The sequence below is a fragment of the Tribolium madens genome, unplaced genomic scaffold, assembly GCF_015345945.1.
Source record: "Tribolium madens isolate multiple individuals breed KSU strain unplaced genomic scaffold, Tmad_KSU_1.1 Scaffold_96;HRSCAF=242;Tcas5.2_LG5, whole genome shotgun sequence".
Taxonomy (NCBI): domain Eukaryota; kingdom Metazoa; phylum Arthropoda; class Insecta; order Coleoptera; family Tenebrionidae; genus Tribolium; species Tribolium madens.
Genome location: NW_025401068.1, coordinates 6,773,873 through 6,792,934, shown reverse-complemented (window position 1 = coordinate 6,792,934; position 19,062 = coordinate 6,773,873). Strand labels below are relative to the sequence as shown.

General features: G+C 36.2%; 1 protein-coding gene across 1 annotated transcript in view; it reads left to right on the top strand.

Moving 5' to 3' along the window:
* LOC123012958 (ras-associated and pleckstrin homology domains-containing protein 1) overlaps nt 1-19,062 on the top strand; it is a 39,530-nt gene that overhangs the window by 2,592 nt on the left and 17,876 nt on the right. The window contains exon 2 of the mRNA XM_044411206.1: nt 12,622-12,726. Within this exon, the coding sequence (XP_044267141.1) occupies nt 12,622-12,726 (105 nt within the window). The remainder of the gene's footprint in view (nt 1-12,621; nt 12,727-19,062) is intronic.

Genomic DNA, 19,062 nt, shown 5'->3' with positions numbered 1-19,062 from the left:
AAGGAAGCTGTATCCTAAATTGTAACTCCGTTCAATGTTATTTGTGGCTTTTATTGGCAAAATTTTTGTCCCTTTACTAAATAATTGTAAAAAAAACATATACAAGATCATCAGTATTATTAAATAGATATAAAAAAAAAAGTCAAATGTCAAAATTTTTTGACAGTTAGAATTTTTTAAACATTTTTTTCATRTTCCTGGTATCTTATCTTACTTGAAAATTTTCTCTGGGGCGCGAGTTCTGGCGCACCCTGTATGTAATATACAGAGTGGTTCTAAATTTAAATGTTTGCGAATTTTAAAACTGGAAACCTCAAATCGGCGCTTATCGGAAACATATCTTGAAATTTTTTCTAGGCTTGATCAAACCTCTTTGATAAAAATCATTGCAGCAAGTCTTACTCTAACTGATAAAAGTTTTGTAACCGAATTTGTTTTGGTTTTATTTGAATTCTCTCAGCCTTTTGAAAAATCTTCCATTTGTTTGAGTTTATCGCTTTTTAGCTGATTACTCGCTATCCTCCTTCCAGTTCAAAGGAAGGAAACGTTGATTGTAAAGACGAATTTCGTGTTTGTAGATTTTTCCGATCTCTGATTGCTTCTCATAGGGGCTTCCCAACTATTTCCTTTCATCACATTCCGCTTTGTGGTAACGTAATGATGGCCGAAATTAATGTTATTTTATAATTAAATTAAAACTCGGGTGCTCCAGTTTGAACAAATTTAATTACATGGAAGGAACACTACAGTTCTGACATTCCGCCAAGTTGCGCTTTCAATATCTGGCTCTAGTGCATGTAGCATACATTTCCTGAAACGTTTAGATAAGATTATACGTTACACATAGTTGACAAGGCCGAATCGATTTTAGCCAAGTGTTCTTCTAATGGCCGGGGTCAAAATCCAAAACTTTTTGATGCTAATTATAGATAGACAACTCGCGACTTTAAAGAGTCATTATTTTGTCGGGATAAATGGAGTCGAGGGGTTTTAAATCTCGATTTATTAAATCCCATCGACGTCGACGTGTCGTAATTGCATCGCAATCGTTAATCGTCGCCGCAACAAAGCGAAATCCTTTCTCCGCCGCATAAAGGATTAAATCGACGGATCTTTTGTACGGTCCTTCAGGAAATCCAACGGCTCACACACGTACACAATATAATAACGACTCGAGGGAGATTGTTGCGGAGAAAATCACGAACTTGATGTTATCTACAAACAAATTTGAATGAAGCATTGCAGCCTATTGTTGCCTGCCACCATTATAATTCCTACATACGCTACTAAATGCATGCTTGTACGATTTTTTACAACTGGCCGCTTGATATACTCTTAGTCACGAAATATTTACATTTTCAACAAATGAGAGTTTATAAACTATTTGTTGCGCTTGAACGGGTTTTCTAGACGTTTTTAATGTCACTGTTTATTATGTTGTAATATGTTAAATTTATTAAGGCCAGAGGCGGCTCGTGCAAGTTAAAATTTTCTTAGAAATACAGGGTGTTTCACATAATTTTACTAGGCCTGCGCCTGTACGATGCAATCAATAATATATATTCGGATACGAACTCGATTACAAATTTTGAAAAATTGGATAATCTTCTCTAGTTTGTTTACCTCTTCAAAAATTGCAACGTTTTTAGCTAGTTAATGATTAAGATAAATAAACTAGAATCATTTTCTGATAGAACAAATGATAATTGTTTCTGAAAAACTGCAGTTTATGACTATTAATGAAACAGTGATTAGTTTCACAACTACTGTCATGGGTTTCCAAAAATTAAATAATTAAATGTGTATTTTTTGTATATTTGGGTGCGTGCATTAGGCGCAAGCCTTGTAAAGTTGTGTGAAACATCCTGTATACCTACTCTTTTACCCACTTTTTTGGTGTGATTTTATCAGTCACAGATTTATCCCAATTTTAGTTACCAAATAATTAGATTTCTACTCAGAATGATAGATCTGTCCTATAAACGTAAACAGGTTTTTTATTAATTTTTGAAATGAAAACTACTAAATTATCAGCAAATTTTGTTTGTTGAGAACTAATTATTTATTCAGGTACATCGAAGATTTTTATATACACACTTACAATCTCTAAACATTGCTGCTTACTGATATCAAGTAAGTAGTGGTGCATTAAGACAAGATAGTATGTTATCTTAATAAGCTTTTATAATCTTATAAGAATGAAAAATACCAGGTGAATAAAAAGTATGGAACCAAACGTTTTTTGCTTAAACTATTTATTTTTTGAAAAAACTAATTCATGAGTGCTAAAGTACTATAAAAATGTGATGATTTAACAAGAATAAAATTTTTCGAAATTTTCTTTTATTTTTGAGTTCTACAAAAAAATTATTTTTTTTAAATGGCAACCCACTATAAAATCATTTTTCGCATAAAAGCTGTACTCTAAGGATTACAACTATCTGCTTTATTTTTAATTTTTTCAAAAATTTTTTTTCACATTAATTGCAATTTTGACAAAAGAAAATCGCGTAACTCAAAAACAAAACAAAATTTCGTTCTGAAAATACGATCACATTTTTTATATTACTTTAATTTATATTAATTATTATTTTCCGGAGGCAAATGATTAAAAATAAAACCGCTTGGTTCCATACTTTATATTCACCCTGTATATTTATTGTATGGTTATGCTTATTTATTTTAGAATTAACTGCAATTCTGAGAATACACTGGAGAAATTATTTTAATTGTTATTAGTAATTAACGTGATTGGATATACAGGTGCGTCAGAACTCGCGCCCAAGAGAAATACTTCAAGTAAGATAAGATACCAGGAACAATGGAAAAAATGTTTAAAAATTCTATCTGTCAAAAAATTCTGTTATTTATTTTTTGACAAATGACATTTTTTTATGTCTATTTATAATGATACTGATGATCTTGTATGTTTTTTTTTAAATTATTTAGTAAAGGTACAAAAATTTTGCCATTAAAAGCCACAAATAACATTAAACAGAGTTATAATTTAGGATACGCTTCCTCTTCTAATAGCTTGTAGCAAAAAAACTTGGAAAATCATTTTTCCACTAAAAATAAATTGAGTCAAAGTGCAAAATTTACACTCTCATAACTTCGAAATTTTAATAGATAGAATTTTTTAAACATTTTTTCCATTTTCTTGATATCTTACCTTATATGACATTTATCTCTGGGGCGCGAGTTCTGGCGCACCTGTATAGTTGGTAGCAGATATTTTGTTTTATTTAAATTGGTACAAACAATCGAATTTGAAAGATTTAACTTTGTAGTTTATTCTACCGGCGCCGCCACTGGTCAAGTCTTACAGAATCTGTCATTTTTGTGAAAGTCTCTGAGGTAAGCTGGCGCTAACGATCCAATTAAAAAAAATGATCCCATTCACTGCTATATTTTCTAAGCGACAACTCGTTATGCATGCTTTTTATTATAATTATATTTGAAAATTATGTGTTTCTCGTGTTGGGGCTATTCATGAATGGCCCTTACGATCAAAACATAATTAATTTAAGTACCAAATTGAAGCAAACGCCCTCAGGCCGCCTCCAACAATGGTGTTTACGTAGTCAGAACAAATTTGAGTACGGGCAGCCGCCCCTCTTATTTACGAACAGGTTTCAACCCGGGATGCAATTTCCACAACCCCGGAAGAAAGAAAAACCGTGCGACGGGTCGATAAATCCCGAAAAAATCACCCATTAATTAGGGAAATATCACGGCGTGACTAATTTCAAGCGACATTAAACCGCCGGATATAATCGCCACCGGACACTCCCCTATTACCGGAAGTGGCAGTTTTCTTCAAAATCGTCAATTTAAACACTTTGTGGCTTTATTTATGGTAGGGTCGCCTTGTGGATCTATTATATAATTCCGCTGATTGGTCGCAACTTGGCACTGGACTAGTGTTAAATATGTCGCGTAGTCACGCGAACCATCGGATTCACTTAAATGATTAAAAGTGGGGTCCGCAGGAATTTTAAACGTTTGGATGGGGTTAAAAAGGTCTCCATGGGGGTTGCGATGATGACAGTTAAACAGTAGTTGGAAGAGGCGTGACGACAGAAAGCAGGCAAAGTGCTTGGTAAAAGAGTGTAATTTGTTGAATTGTAGGGACTCGAGGTGTTTTGTTGGGCTCGAGTCACGGAATTTAAAAATGTTAAAGAGCTGCAATTTTATTTTGCTGGGGGTGGTTTCCGTGGATTTACATAATTGCAATGGTTTTTAAGAGGGAGAGAGAAAAAAATAAGTCGGTAACCAAAGGAAAAAATAACGAAGGAGAGAGATGTTAAAAAAAATATTTTGTATTTTTATTTTGTTAATAAATGTGACACCACAAACTCGAATTTTTATCTGAATCACAAAATATGAACATGCATAAGGTACATAAAGAGTGTGTCAAAAAGTATTATTTTGAAAATCTTGCATTTCTAATATCATCGAGTGTAGCAGTGAAGAGCCACAATCTTCCATTTTATCGACTAGTTGTCGCCCTTCAGACATGGTTGTGTTTAACCTCCAGTGTGAGAAAGAACCCATCGTGGGCGTAAAAAAGCCCATCTAAGTGTGAGAAAAATCCCGTGCAAATGGCTGACAAAGAGTAACCCATTTGGGCGATAATTACACTCGAGTTCGATTTGAAAACCCATCATCCATCTATCCAATTCTGCGAATTATCCAAAAACCCAAGTGTGGGTGGAATACAAATCAAGCCGCCCCTTTTCTTCGTCAAAGCTCTCTCTTTGATCATATCAACTTTGTGTAACTTTTTATTCAAGTGGATCGCTCCCGAACACTTATCTCCTTGTACTTGAAGTATTTGTTTACAAAATTTCAGTTCACGTCGTCTATTTTTAGCGCTTCAAGTTTGCTCACCTGATGATAATGTTGCAGTTTATGTTCTGTGTGACTTACTCGGCAGTAAAAGCCTTGTCATTTGTCGCTGGAATCCTGGAATGAATCAAATACTCCTCGTGCTCCTTTTGTAAACATCTAATCGCGTTCTGGGCTGGTTATTCATGAGGTAGTTGCACCGTCGGCGCCAAACCTTATTAGCAACGCGTCTCTGAAAAATCTTTTACCAAAACGGGACAAAGCTAGCCCAAAACTGCGCTATGCTGGACTGGTCCAGCAGGAATCCGACCATAAAAGGCAATCGAACAACTCCGAATTTGATGCTCTAATATGGCATGACGAGAAACAAGGGGCGGAAATGCGATTTTTTCCATCGGAGGGAGGCTTATCGCGAGGTCACTGATATAAAAATATCGACCTACGAGAATTGTTGCCAGCACGTAAACCGGATGCAACTGAAACGAAAGCGTTACCGGAAGAGCGGCTATCTTATCGTAAACGCTTCTGCCAGGAAATTAAGACTCAAAACGAACGGGAGGACAAATCCGAATTACCTCAATTTCTCACTGAGGATTGGCGTAATTGCGCGCTCTTTAATTATGAGACGAGACGGTGATGAAACACGAGAGCGAATTTTGCTCTATTTTTCAAGATAAATCAAGTTAAACATCTTGTTATGAAACGGATATCAGTCTATAATTAAATAAACGCACAGTGTCTATACGCATAAAAGAATTAAAAAAATAGAATAATACTTAATAGTAATTTTTATAGTCTTGTTTTTTTAGATGGTGTTATTCCAGGCATAAGGAAGATGCATATTTCCTCGCTATCTTTCTGACCAGAAGAAAGGCAGACATGTTAGAAATTCTTTGTCTTCATTAAGATTATGTAAAGAATTTTCGTTTGTCTATTTTCGCTTTGGTTATCTTTTTATTGCACGCCCGAAATTTACGGTCTCGCTAAATTTAGCTCGGAATTCTTGTTTTTTCTTCGTCGAATGCGGCTCGACCGCAGAAGCTCCACTAAATCGAACCAATTACCTGAATGTTGTCCCAATCCGGGTATTAACTTATCATCGTTTACTAATGTTAGGAAATTGTAATTTCCCTGTGAAACTGCTGTGTTTAACAATCGATCGCACAACTCGAGTAAACACGAAGAGACCAATAAAAAGAGCGATTGAAAAAGTTCGCGCTGACATTAATCTTCCGGATTTTTTTGTACGAACCGAAAACTCGACTCAAAAATTAGCCCCCCTGTCGGCTGAATCAGCGTTCGCATACGCTTCGACCGCTTTTATATTCAAATTACATAATTGGGCGAACAGATGTCGTCTGCTAAGCACAATCCATGAAAGCTTTTGCGGTCTAAAGTTGATCGAGCGTTTTTACGATTTTTCGGGGATTCAGTTTTTGTTTCAAACTCGACTCATATTTCGAAAGTTGCGAGCTATAGGTGTTGGCCAGGCGGACTTGCGGTCTTTATTGTATTTTTTTGGTCGTAAAATCACATCCGCCATGTCCTGATTACAACCAACACCAGTCACTATAAAACTGGTTGCTGTGCTTTAACCGCTATGGTTTTGTACCAAGCTCCACCTCATATATTTTTAGTACAATTAAAATAAACAAATTTTAATTAACAGTCCGTCGTCGAGGTTTGTACACCAACTGGTGGAGGTGTTAAAATGAGAACTCGTCTGTAAACAAACATGTTTTGTCCTGCTGAAAACGGTGGCCGTGACACTAGTATCGGCCGATTTTCCTTATTTTTTTCGCAGGTGTGTTGGTATTAATTCCGGCGCTGCCTCGGTGTCTGTCTGGTTCTTTGAGCGAGGTCTAGCCCGTTTGTCGATTTCCGTCACGTTTTCGTCGTCTCGCGTTTTCCGTGACGATGGCCCGAAGATCCGGCGCATAATAATAAGGAGGGACATTGATATAGTCGGCGGACGTGAAAGACCGTTTTCGGTCTTTGTAGCAATCAATTAATAACTCGGCGGCAAGTCAAGAGGTCGTTAAATGAAGCGGACGCTGTTATTGTAAATCGCACAATGATGTATTGTTGTTTAGCGTGCACTTGTGATGGACGGGAAGCATTTATCATCTCGGTTTTTCGTGATTTATACCCCCGATGGTGAAATATTGTCATGGCTTGAACTTTATTAGGGAGTGGCAGGGCGTTTGGAAGACGCTTGTAATGGTGTGGAGTTTGCACCTTGCGGGGAGAACGGCGATGTTGGCAGGAATTTTCACGCGAAAGTTTGCGAGATGGAAAGCTTGACTCGGATTAAGGAAACGGCGCGAAATTTTATTAAACGCAATTTTGATGCCATTACAGACACATTATTACAATCCGGCAGGAATTTAAACGACGCAAGAAAGTTTAACAAAGTTTCGGACAGTTTAGTACCAGCAGGAATTTTTTATATCCGCTTGTCAATAGTGATAAGGTTAGCAGGAATGGATTTGCATATTTCAGTGATTGCTGTTTTTATACTAAAATTGTTGCAGCAGGAATGCCATGTTTCAACTTGGAATTAGAAAAATCTAACAGGAATTGATAGAAATATGCATAAAAACGAAATTTTATATCGAGGCATATGCAACTTTGATGTGAAAGCATTTGTTATTTTTATATAGCTGCAGGAAAATTGTTCTACCAGAAATGTTGCATGCTACAGTGACGTAACTTAATTTTGTATTACATTGTTTTACAGAATGTTTGTTGAAATTTGCGATTACTGTGTGTTGCAGGAAATGAAGATAAATTAATCATCTGTAGGAATAGTAATAACGATACGTTATTACTAGTATTATTTTCTGTGACAAGTGAATTATGGAAATCCTATTTCAAGATTATTTTGTTCTAACATTATGCAAGAAAGAGTAAAATAAATAGAAGTAAAAAATTGTTTATTTTTGTATCTGTTTGCGGGAAAATTATTCTAACAGGAGTTGTAAATATGAGCAGAAGTTACTTTTTAATTCTAAGTTAAGTATCTAATATTTTAAATTTATTGACAGAAATATTAATGAAGCTACAGAATGACCGTAATTTATAGCTTTCAGTAGAGATTTTTATTATGCGAAATTACGTTTTTTTTCCCTATGACAATGCGGTATTTCAAGTTCATTTCATTTATTAAAGATTCTGCAGGAATAAAGGTTTGCACTAAAATTTTAAGCCATGTGCAGCTTGCTATGAAATCAATACGTGTGTAATTTTTATGTGCTTGCAGAATATTGTTCCAGCAGGAATTTTACATGATGTACTACCTGACATTTTTTATTACAAAATAGAATCTTAAGTATTCTATGCAGTTTAATTTAAGCGATTAATATGAATGTTATACTGAAATTTTTTTATTTTAGTTTTTATAATCCAGCGGGAACGGGTAAGAAATAGAAAAAAGTGTAATTATGCTATAAATCTAGTTGTAATTTTTAACCTGTAGGAATATTGCTCCAAGTAACAAAACACTATTTTTTTTTTCCTACGATCAAATACGAAACTAGATCATAACGCACAATTACATATGCGCGAAAATGGGCAATATCGTACGAGGTCGAAAAACCTGTGCGATTTGTTTTCGCACTATATGTTAGAAATCTAACGCACAATTCACACTCGAATGTTTTGTATTATTTCATTTAACGTATTTTTTTTGTATCCATTATAAAAAATAAATCGTTATTCAACGTATTTTTGTCTCCATTGTAAAAAATAAATCGTTATGAAAAAAAATATGTTCGTTAGAAAAAAATTATTTATGGTCGTAGGAAAAATAGTGTACAAAACTTGCAGGAAAGTGTCTAACGCACTCTCGGTATTGCCTGCATTCGGCTAACGCCTCGTGCGCAACTTTCCCGCTTGTGCGTTATTTATCACTTTCCGTGCTCGTTATGTAATATACTATATTGCAATTATTGTAGTTGGGTGGCTGTAAAGAAGGATTTAAGTTTATTTTAGTAAAAATATTCATTTTTTGAATGACAAAACTAACACGAAAGTGTGTTATTGTAGAAAATGTTGATAAATTAATTATAGTGCAAGAATAAGTACATATGGTAATTTTAAACTTTCAGTTAGAATTTTGTGTTTTTTCGATACATGTCGGTATCTGTTTTCAAAATTATTTAGTTTATTAGTTTTATTTCAGTTCATTTAGTAGAAAATAAAAACATGTATTTTTTAATTAAGGTACGATTTTTATGTGTCTGTTGTAATTGTAAAAATTAGTAGGTGTAGAAACCAACATTTTTCCTTGACAAGAATATTAACCACACTGCCTGAACGATAATTTATAGCTTTCAGTGTGGATTTTTTCCTGCGGAATTACATTTTTTTTCTTTGTGACATTCGGCTTGTTAATGTTATGTTTCAAGTTTGTTTGTTTATTCTGTAGGTATGAAAGATAGAAATAAAATTTTAAAGATATTGTGTCATCAATCAATACATTTGCAATTTTTATGAGCTTGTAGAGAAATAATATGAATTTTGTTTTATCTCTTAATATTTAGTCTGTTGGAATCGTATTTTAAGTACTTTTGGCCACTGAAATGTGGATGTAAATAAACAAAATTCAAAAGAATGAATACGTTTGTTATTTTTATATGCTTGCAGGAAAATGATTCAGCCGGAATGTTCCTACAAGTTGCAGTGACATACCGGGATTTGTTTTTACAACAATGACATGGATAATTTTTGTGATTTGTTATATGCCATTAATATGAATTTACAGGAATTGGAAAAATCCCGTAGGAGCAGCAGTAAAAATTTAGAGACATTAAGGCCATTCTAAACACAATTTGTCATTATTATTTATACGGCGCTCACGAAATTGCATCAGTAAAGTAGATTACGTCAGAAAATGACGATTAATTAATCATATTGCAGGAATGGTAATTTTTAAATTTCAGCAGGAATTCTGTTGGTCCCCTTTAATTAGATTTTTGTATTTCTGTGACATTTGGTCTCCGAAATCGTGTTTCAAGTTTATTTTGTCGAGTTTGGCGCTATAAGTTCAATAAAAATTCAGCAAGAATTTGGAGTGACTCCAAGAAGGAAAATTTCCGTAAGCGATTTTGGATTGGCATTTACTTGTATTGTAGGAATTTTGGTAATAACGAGGAATTTTCCTAAAATTAAGTGAAGAAGCGCATAAAAAAATCTTTCTACAGAATTGTTATTGTGGAGGAATATCTTGAGGAAATGTCAGGGAAATTTTTTTTAATTGCAATAAATCACTGAAAGTCGGAGTTTTCCGCTCGCCTCGAATTTAACAATTTTTTCCAAGAGAATGGAGCTTTATTTAAATACGATTTTATCACAACTTGCTCAAAGTTTCTTTGCGTTTTGTTATAATTGTCGTCTTTTTTCTCGTTGATAGCAGGAGTTATTTACCGAAGGTGGAATGTACCGTTAGAATTCAATAATATCGATTCCCCTCGTTTCGGAAAGTCGACGCCTCTGCTCGTACTGTGGGATTATAAATCGCTAAACCTTATCGGCGGCTTTAAACCATCCGAGGGAAATATGGATTTAATGAATTTTTGATGACTTTCTCTACCAACAAACGACTGACAATGACATTCACGCGTGCTGTAAATCAATAGACTTTACTCCTCCGACTCGTTAAAATTTAATTAATCCATCGACGTACCAACACCTGGGCCCATTATATTTAAATTTTCGGTGGCTTTTTGACGTTCCCTCAAAGTCGATTCGTGTTCGAACGATTAATTATTTGATGTTAATTAGGCGAAAAGCCAGTTGGGGCTGCCCTCGCAGTGATAAATTGTTCGAGATGTGTAGGGCGGTGAATTGTATAGGTATTCCACTGTGTATTTCAGTATCGATTTTATTTTTCATAAAGAGATATCAGTAGAGAGATTTTTTTTAAATTGAAACACTTTAAAATTTGTCGAACGTCAAGTTATATTAGTTTTACTTTGATCTTTGGTAATTTGTAACACGTCAGAGACCGAGTTAAACTTTTCTTCGGTTTTGCATTTTTCAGCCACCGGTTTCATTTCAGTTCAAGTTTTGTTTGCATGTCAGGCGTCGCGGCGCCGTTCCAGCTCTGCATAGAAATTAGAAACCAGCCATATGGCTATAAACATTGTAAAAGTCGGACTCCTGGTGTTTTCACCTCCACAGCCCACCTGCACCGCTTCCTACTCCGTCATATTTTTAAACCACAACGTGTAGGTTGAGATACTTCATGAATGGGGAAAGAGATTATTTATTTACATAACTCTTTTCTTCCAAATCGTCACGATGCGCCCTTTTATTTTCTTCCCAAACAATAAAACTGCTTCGCTGAATTAATTATAATCGAAATTGCTTCTTCGAAGCAAGACAAGCCTAATATTCAACCCAAATTATTATTATTTTGGTTGGGTCAATGTGCTATCTCGCGAATTTATTTTTCCTGCTGGCAACAAGTTGTGGTTTAAACCTTGTTGACAAAATTGATTAAATCTTTCTTTATCACGTCTACCACAAACAAAAAACACATTCCTTATTATAGACACTCGGAGCGAACAAACAGCCTGTCTCAAAGGAACGCGTCTTTACATGACATCTTGACACTGACAAAGGGAGATCCCTCGGGAGTGTCTCGAACTCGTCTGGCACTAGCATAAAAATAGCTCTACTCCGGAAAATTCCGGGTCACCACTTCATGAAAGTCTGAATGCTGCGGGAATATTTAATAAAACCCTACTGCACGGCCGTTTCCAGTATCCTAGTCCGGACAATACTTGACCCGGAAAAATTTTAATTTAAAGAGGTTCAAGATGGTCGACCGCAATTTATGGCCAGGGATTGTTTACGCTGCAACCATACGTTGCGTCCGAAATTCAAATGGGGGCCATTAGAACGTCAGAATACTCTCTTTTGATTAAAATCTCGATACGGCTAATCGAAATTAATTGGCGTTCGTGCGGGAGGGTGGATTTTATGGTAATTTCTTCAGCGCATTTTCTTACAGGGTGAAAAGTGGACGATTTTGTCGCCGTTAATTTTTTAACGGAGAGAGGATTAAGGGCGGTTTCAGCGGATTTACTACAGAGTGAGAAAAATCTACTAGGGACAGCTGAAAGATAAAATAGTTATCTTTGTCCTACCCAAAAAATTATGGAGAAAATTGTTTTATAAAATAGCTAGTGTTTTTATTCAGGCTTAGTTGTCTGTATTATTTTTTATTTTAAATTCCTAAAATTAAAATTTTTGATTTAAGGAAATGAAAAAGGTAACCCTGTCAGATAAGCTTTATGGGGGTCAGTTGTGACGTGGGTGGATATTAAGCCTGCTGTAGTTTCTTATCTATGTCTCCCTCGTCTTTGAGCCGAAATTCGTGCCACCAATTCTTGATCTTCATCAAGAGATAACCCATGTGCCGGGACACACTTTACATACCGTAAAGGAACAAGATTATCGCCGAGTCCATATTTTGAATAAAAATGTCTTTAAAAATACCTGACTTGACTTGTTTATCTCGTTACACAACCGTTAAGATTGCAAACACTCATCAAACAAGACAACCAATTCATTAACTCTGCAAGATGCTTAACTACACTTTACGACTCGCGTTGAAGAAATCCTCGCAATTAATTCCGCGGGGGTGTTAACTCTTATGTTAATCCTGGGGATTTTTTCGGCTTCTTTTACGTTCATTCTGTCGCTGTTAATGTCATAATAAATTTCCTCGGGGTCAGTTGTTAATTTTTTTGTTGTTTTCAGATGAGCAAGTTTGGCGAGAACGACACCGGCGACGCTGACTCCGATCCAGAGGACCCCGAGCAACTCCTCAACGAATGGCTGGGCGAACTCAATACTTTGACGGGGGTAAGTAGAAATCGCCGCAATAGGGAGTTCATTAATTTTGCGATATTGCTACTGTTCAAATATCAGGAAGAAAACGTGAACGTGAACAGACATTACGTGGCAGAAATTTAATAAAGTACCAGCCGGTGTATAAATCATCGGAATTGGTTCGGTGTTGGAATTTTACTCATTATCTGCGATATTATCTGGACACTTTGAGATCAATCATGGGTGAGAAGGGGCCGGTTTGCATGTATTCGGCCTAATTTTGTTCCAGTAAGCCCCAAAATAATTACCTCAAAATATTGACTCAAGAAACCCTTGCATAATTTATTTTACATAAATTTTAATATCAATGGACAAAAATCTAATCATATTTTTTTTGTTTATTAATAATTGAAAGAATTTATCGAACTGTTAAAGTATTTAGAAAAATAGAAAAAACACTGAAATCTTTTTTTTTTGATGATATCGCGCTAATGCGACAATTATTTTCCTGTTTGTAATTTTTATGTGAAAACGACATGATGGTTTTTTAGCGAGAGATCTCAGAAAAATTGACCGCTAAGAAATTTTTAATTCTTACACTTTACATCGTATACCAAATCTGGGCATATAAATCCGAGGATATTTACTGCATCTCTTCAATTTTGCTTCTGGTGCAATTCACAAAAAAGAGAAAACGTGCCGAAATTCCTCTTCTTCTTTTATTAAGATCATAATCTCTCCAAGTTTTATTTTCCGCGTCCACTCATCTCGGCTGTTTACACATTCAAAAGGCAAACATCCCTTCAATCCACCCCGTGACAAGTGCTCACATCTTCAACGAGTTCCCGAGGACGTGCTCGGCAACACCACGATTTCACTTTTAGTCTATTCTTCAAGTTGGTATTTAGCCTAAGTGGTCGTATGAAAATCGACTTTTCCTCGGCCATTGTCGCTTGAGAAAAGGAATTTTTTTGTGCACGATGTGGCACATTTGGTTATCTCAAAGCTGCGCTTTTACAAATAAGGAAGTGGATTAAGACCTTCTCCGTCGATTTCATAATTGAATTACCGACAGAGGGCAGACGTGAAATAATCACAGATAGAATGTAGGCGATAAGAGTGGCCGTTGCGCCTATTCGACCAAACAATAAATGTTTTTATTGATAATGTAATCAAGTTTGAGTGACAGAACGCCGCATTAGGAAATGGAAACGTCAAGATGTTTAATACCGATCATAATACCGGCAGTGTTCTCACTACACGACCTGAAACTCGTTCAAATACCCGACACCCTTTAAAAATACATTTAAAAAAGGGTTGGGTCGTAACTTAACGCCCATTGTGTCTATTCCCTCTACACACCCACCAAAAAGCCAGATTTATCATCCGAGAAAAAAGTGACTTTAATGCACGAGGCGCTGAAGGAGCGCATCCGGGAAGCTGCACTCGCATATTAATTACATCTAGCGCCGTCATTAAATTTAATCAGAAAACAAAGCTTTGTGACTCGGAAGGTGTTCTTTGTTTAGTGTTTAGGGGCGCAGGTGGCTGTAATGTCTCTAACAATTGGCGCTAGAGTTTAATGGCAAAGTGATAAACTGCGACACTACATCACAAACGGAAACAATAAAAGGGACGAAAAAATTAAAAATGATCACAACCCGATCAAAAATTCATTCATAAAAATTATGTCAATGTATTTCCGGTTTATAATCAAACGGAAAGCAAGTTCTCCTGTTATCAATAATCGACACATTCGCAAATATGTCACCGCATATGTTTCCTTCCGGTCTTACCGCCACATGAGAGTTATTTTTAACCTGGAACGTGAATGAACTTCTCTTATAACGGACGTTTTTCCGATGTGATTGTGACACAATTCAAGAAAATTCTTGTTTGTTTTGTACACAAACGGATTTAGATACGCTGCGCGAAATGCTTTGTAAACAGAAGTATTATTTATTATCATTTTTCGATACAGAACACGTGAATTTAGCACTTAATAGAATAAACTGGAGAGGAATAATAAGAGTAAACTCGGTATCTGTGTCTAACTAAGGAGCAGAAGTTTGAATTTACTACTGATAGCAAAGTGTAATTAAAAAAAAAAATGTTGAAGAGAGTAAAAAAAAATCGAAATATCATCACTTAAAAATTTGTCTCACCTATTTTTTAGTTTTTAGTTTTCAATTTCTTTGTAAAGCTGAGTATCATTTTGTTCAACAGGATGATTAATTGTTGAAATAGTGACAAATTTTTATGCCAGGGACGTTCCAAGTGCACGCAAATTGCGCAACGAAAAGTGCATATGCATTACCGGACTTTGCTCCTAATTTCGCAATGGCGTGCTGATAAAATTTACATTAATTACAATAACACATAAATCGTGTAGCTATTTACGATTGATTTCCTTATCGCGATGCATTGTTCCATCGTGTAAACACCTCCCTTATACGGTCCTGTCCAATTTTCAACAAAATTAAAGAAATGCCCTTGCGGCAAGGTAGGTGAGTGCTTTTACAAATCCGTAAAAGGTCTGATCATTCTCCGATCAATCAATAACTCGTTTCCTGATGGAGATGTTTATTCAGTACGCATAACGGCACTCTGATTAAACTTGCATCTTGAATGCAATTCCAGGACCGGCTCGTGGGATTTTCGCCCGGTTTTGAATAACCCATTAAGTTTTTTCCATTCACGAGACCGTGTCGAAAGGCAGACAGTTTTCAATTAAACACAGCGACATTGCCTCATCGTGTCAGTCTTCACCGGCTATAAACACCAAGAAAAAAAGCCTTGTTTTGGCACTTCCCGTCTACAGTAATTAAAACAAATCAAAAGGCGACGCTTCATTTAACCCCAATCGATTTTTATTGGATTTGGAATACGTCCAAAGGGACGGCTTATCGATCCAAGAGATAAGACGTCTCAATATTGTGACAAATTTACCCTCTTTGGCTCAAATAGCCGTTACAGACGGTTTTATTGAGCAATAAGTCTAATTCGGACAATTGACGACATGGGGGTGGTTCGGAGTGCACTTTCGGAATTGAAGTGTATTGTTGGTTGCATACTTCTGGTACATTTTTTACATTCTAAACGATTTGAAACTGGTGGTAAATCATCTCCGACCTCGTCTTCACGTCTTTTTGTCTTGTAAGCTGAATAAAATTGCATTTTCTCCATTAAAATCGCATCCGTAAATCACGTCAGGGCACTCTGGATGATTCTGCTCGATCTAATGCATTTTCACATCCCTCCCTCGATATGAATAAAAGCTCGGGGGTTGTTTTTGTAAGAAAACTCATCTGTTATTTCCCCCACGTTCGTGCGTCATCAAATTTATCCTCATTTTCGGAAAAGCGAAAGAATTTAACAATTAAATTTAATTACACTTTTAATCTAATCTCTCTTTGCGTTATTATTAACTCGAAATACATCGAGTTTTGTGTCACGCAACAATTACGGGGTGCACTTGGGGGTGTTATACATGTCGAAGGGCTATAACGATAAATATTTCTTAGGTTATCGAATTTTATTACGTTTTTCCATTTCCGGGAGAGATTAAGTTTCGGTCGGTTTAGTACATTCGGTTTAACGTATTTTGTATGAAATTTGTATTGTTGAGGACGATCGATGAATCGGAATGATTCACTGTGCAGACGAGGGTGCATTATGCACGAGATAATGGCGATGCAGCTTTGTAGCGGATTGTATTGTCCTTTAACTGATGCGAGTTTATGACGAGCTTGGAGCACACAACGGTTTAATTTGGGGTAATTGGAAAGTGGCTGCTTGCAATAATAAGCGAAACCACGGCTATGGAGACGAGACAAAATTTTGCTAGCGAATAACTAAACAGTTTGGAGCGGCAGAGCTGTTCTCGATTCAATAGTATATTCGTTCAAAAGATAAGGAGGGAGTTTTTGAAATAACGAAGGAAAGCTAGAAAATGTGCTGAATGTTAGACTTGAATTTTCAAGGATTAATTAGTTATTAAAGAAATAATATTTGCTTTTATATTTTACATTGTATAAATACTCCGAGAGAATAAATTAAACAAAATTTCTTAAGGATTTTGGCTTTAAGTTGGCATTTATTTTACTTTACTGGTAGCAATTGTCCATTGTGTCTATTTCTTTCTCACCAGTGGCCAATTTCGTCATTCCGCGTTATCGGTGATCGGTTTAAACGCCCAGAAAGGCGTTCGCACGTCATTTTGTGTTTAATAATCGTTGCACGCCTCCTTTCACTTACATTTTTCTAGTATCGCCGCAAAATCCTCCCGAAGAAGTCCCCGACCGGCGCCTATGCAGAGCAATAGCCTCTTATCTTGATGCATGTTTATGAACGCCTACTTGAGAATAGTCCTTTGCGGGATATCGCAACACACCACGAGAGTCTGAAACTGAACTGCAAGCTGCATTTTCCCTCATCCGATCTCATCATAAAGTAATTTCCTCTGTGAAAAATGCCTTCCATTAGCCGTCTTCGCGCCCGTTGAAAAGATACTTCATTGTTTACACCCGCGACGTTTCTTTCCCTATTAGAGATATTTCCCTCGAGGGTTGTTCCAATTAAGTCTCGATCTTCCGTCTGCGAGAACGTAAATCTCGGATTCGGCGTAATTAGCGAATATTGAGGGAGAAATTTCAGTCATCCAACAAAAGACATAAATATCAATTAAACCCATCCGATCCTTTTGATCGTAATCCCGTGAAAAACTACCCAGAGAGTTGACTTTTTTATTAAACATAAAGCCGAGGCTTTTGTGAAAAATCACCCGCGGCCGCGTGACACGCATAATTGTGATGTATAAGCGCATTTGTGTCACTCATACTTGGCGATGGAAAAGTAAATAATCTCGAATAACGCAAACCGATAAATAATTTAGGACACGCGAACCTGGCTTGGTCGATAAATCGATGAGAGGGTGCTAGGACACAGCTGATTAACCCTCACTCACACTCGTAAATCGTGCTCGATGCCAACAGGTTACAAGAAGGAATGTCGGATGATAAAGCTCTGATTAATGGTAATGCGAGTAATAAAATTGTTTACAAGTTTTATTCGACTTGTAAAATGACAAGAATATCAAAAGGGGACGATAAAACGCGACGAGATGATTGCTAGATCGTAAAATAAGTCAGTGGTTTCAACATGTCATTCCGCAAGAAATTTTAATTCTCTAGCGGTTGACAATACAGTGTTAGAAATCATTGATTTCTTGCTTCAGGAACGTTTTGGAATGATTGCTACTTATTAGGAGGGAGTCGTAAAGTTTTGTTCATAAAATTTGTTTTTTAGGCCTCGTAATGGGGAAAAGGGCTAAGTATCTCCGGATTTAGAACCCGTGCGTAAAAGCCGAAGCACCCCTTCTCGAACTTACGATACATCATAAACCTGTCACCCGAAATACCTCTGGTGTATTTTTAATCCGAAATAGCTCATCGTTTCGGTTACGGCCCCGTTAAAAATCACTTGATGGTTTTTCCAGCCGCGCCTTGCCGTAATTCCGAGTTAAAAAAACCTTTTCTAATCATTTTATTACATTTCCTTCCATAACAACAAGCTCGAAATGTTATCTCGTTGTTCGAAGACCGCAATCCCATTTTCTTTTCGATCAATTAAGAGAGCCATCTCCGAGAATGGAAAACCGCTGAAAGAGCGAGCGACCGTTCTGTAATTGCACGGCGTCACTTTCCCATCCGAAAGCCAACAATTGCACCATTCATCCGTCCGATATCTAAGAAAACACTTGTACAGTGAACCCAATCGTTTCAAGTGCACGAGGGCATTATTTATTCTTATTTATACGTCACTCTTTATCAAGCCTGTCACTTGCATCAAGCTTTTCAATTCGATCGAGACGCTTTTTCCTTGACGAAAAGAACACGTCGACAACTCCAATTTGCAGTATTGATTTTGAATCACGGATTTCGACACCATCTCGGCCGGAAGATGCGTCGTGTTTGCACACATATTAGTGCGGTTCAATTCTGTTTAGATAAGGTCTACAAGCTTGAGGATGTGGCAATTCGGTTCGCGATTTTGCGCAAGATTAAACGGATAAAAACCAAGTTTACACCTGAATCTTCGCTTAATGGCGTTTTAACACCAGTTTCATTTTCGAACTACAAATGGGTTACACGGAAAATGAAATTTTTTAAATGGAAATTACCAAGTCAAATCAAAACTAAATATTTTTTCTCTCTAATAAAATATTTTTGAACTTTGTATGGTTTATTTAAAATGAGCTTGAAATTAATACAAATTCTAAACTTGTGTTATACAGTTATACTTAAGTTTTTAACTACATTATTAGAAAAAAATACATCTACCTAAGTTAAAATTGCGTTATAGTAAAGA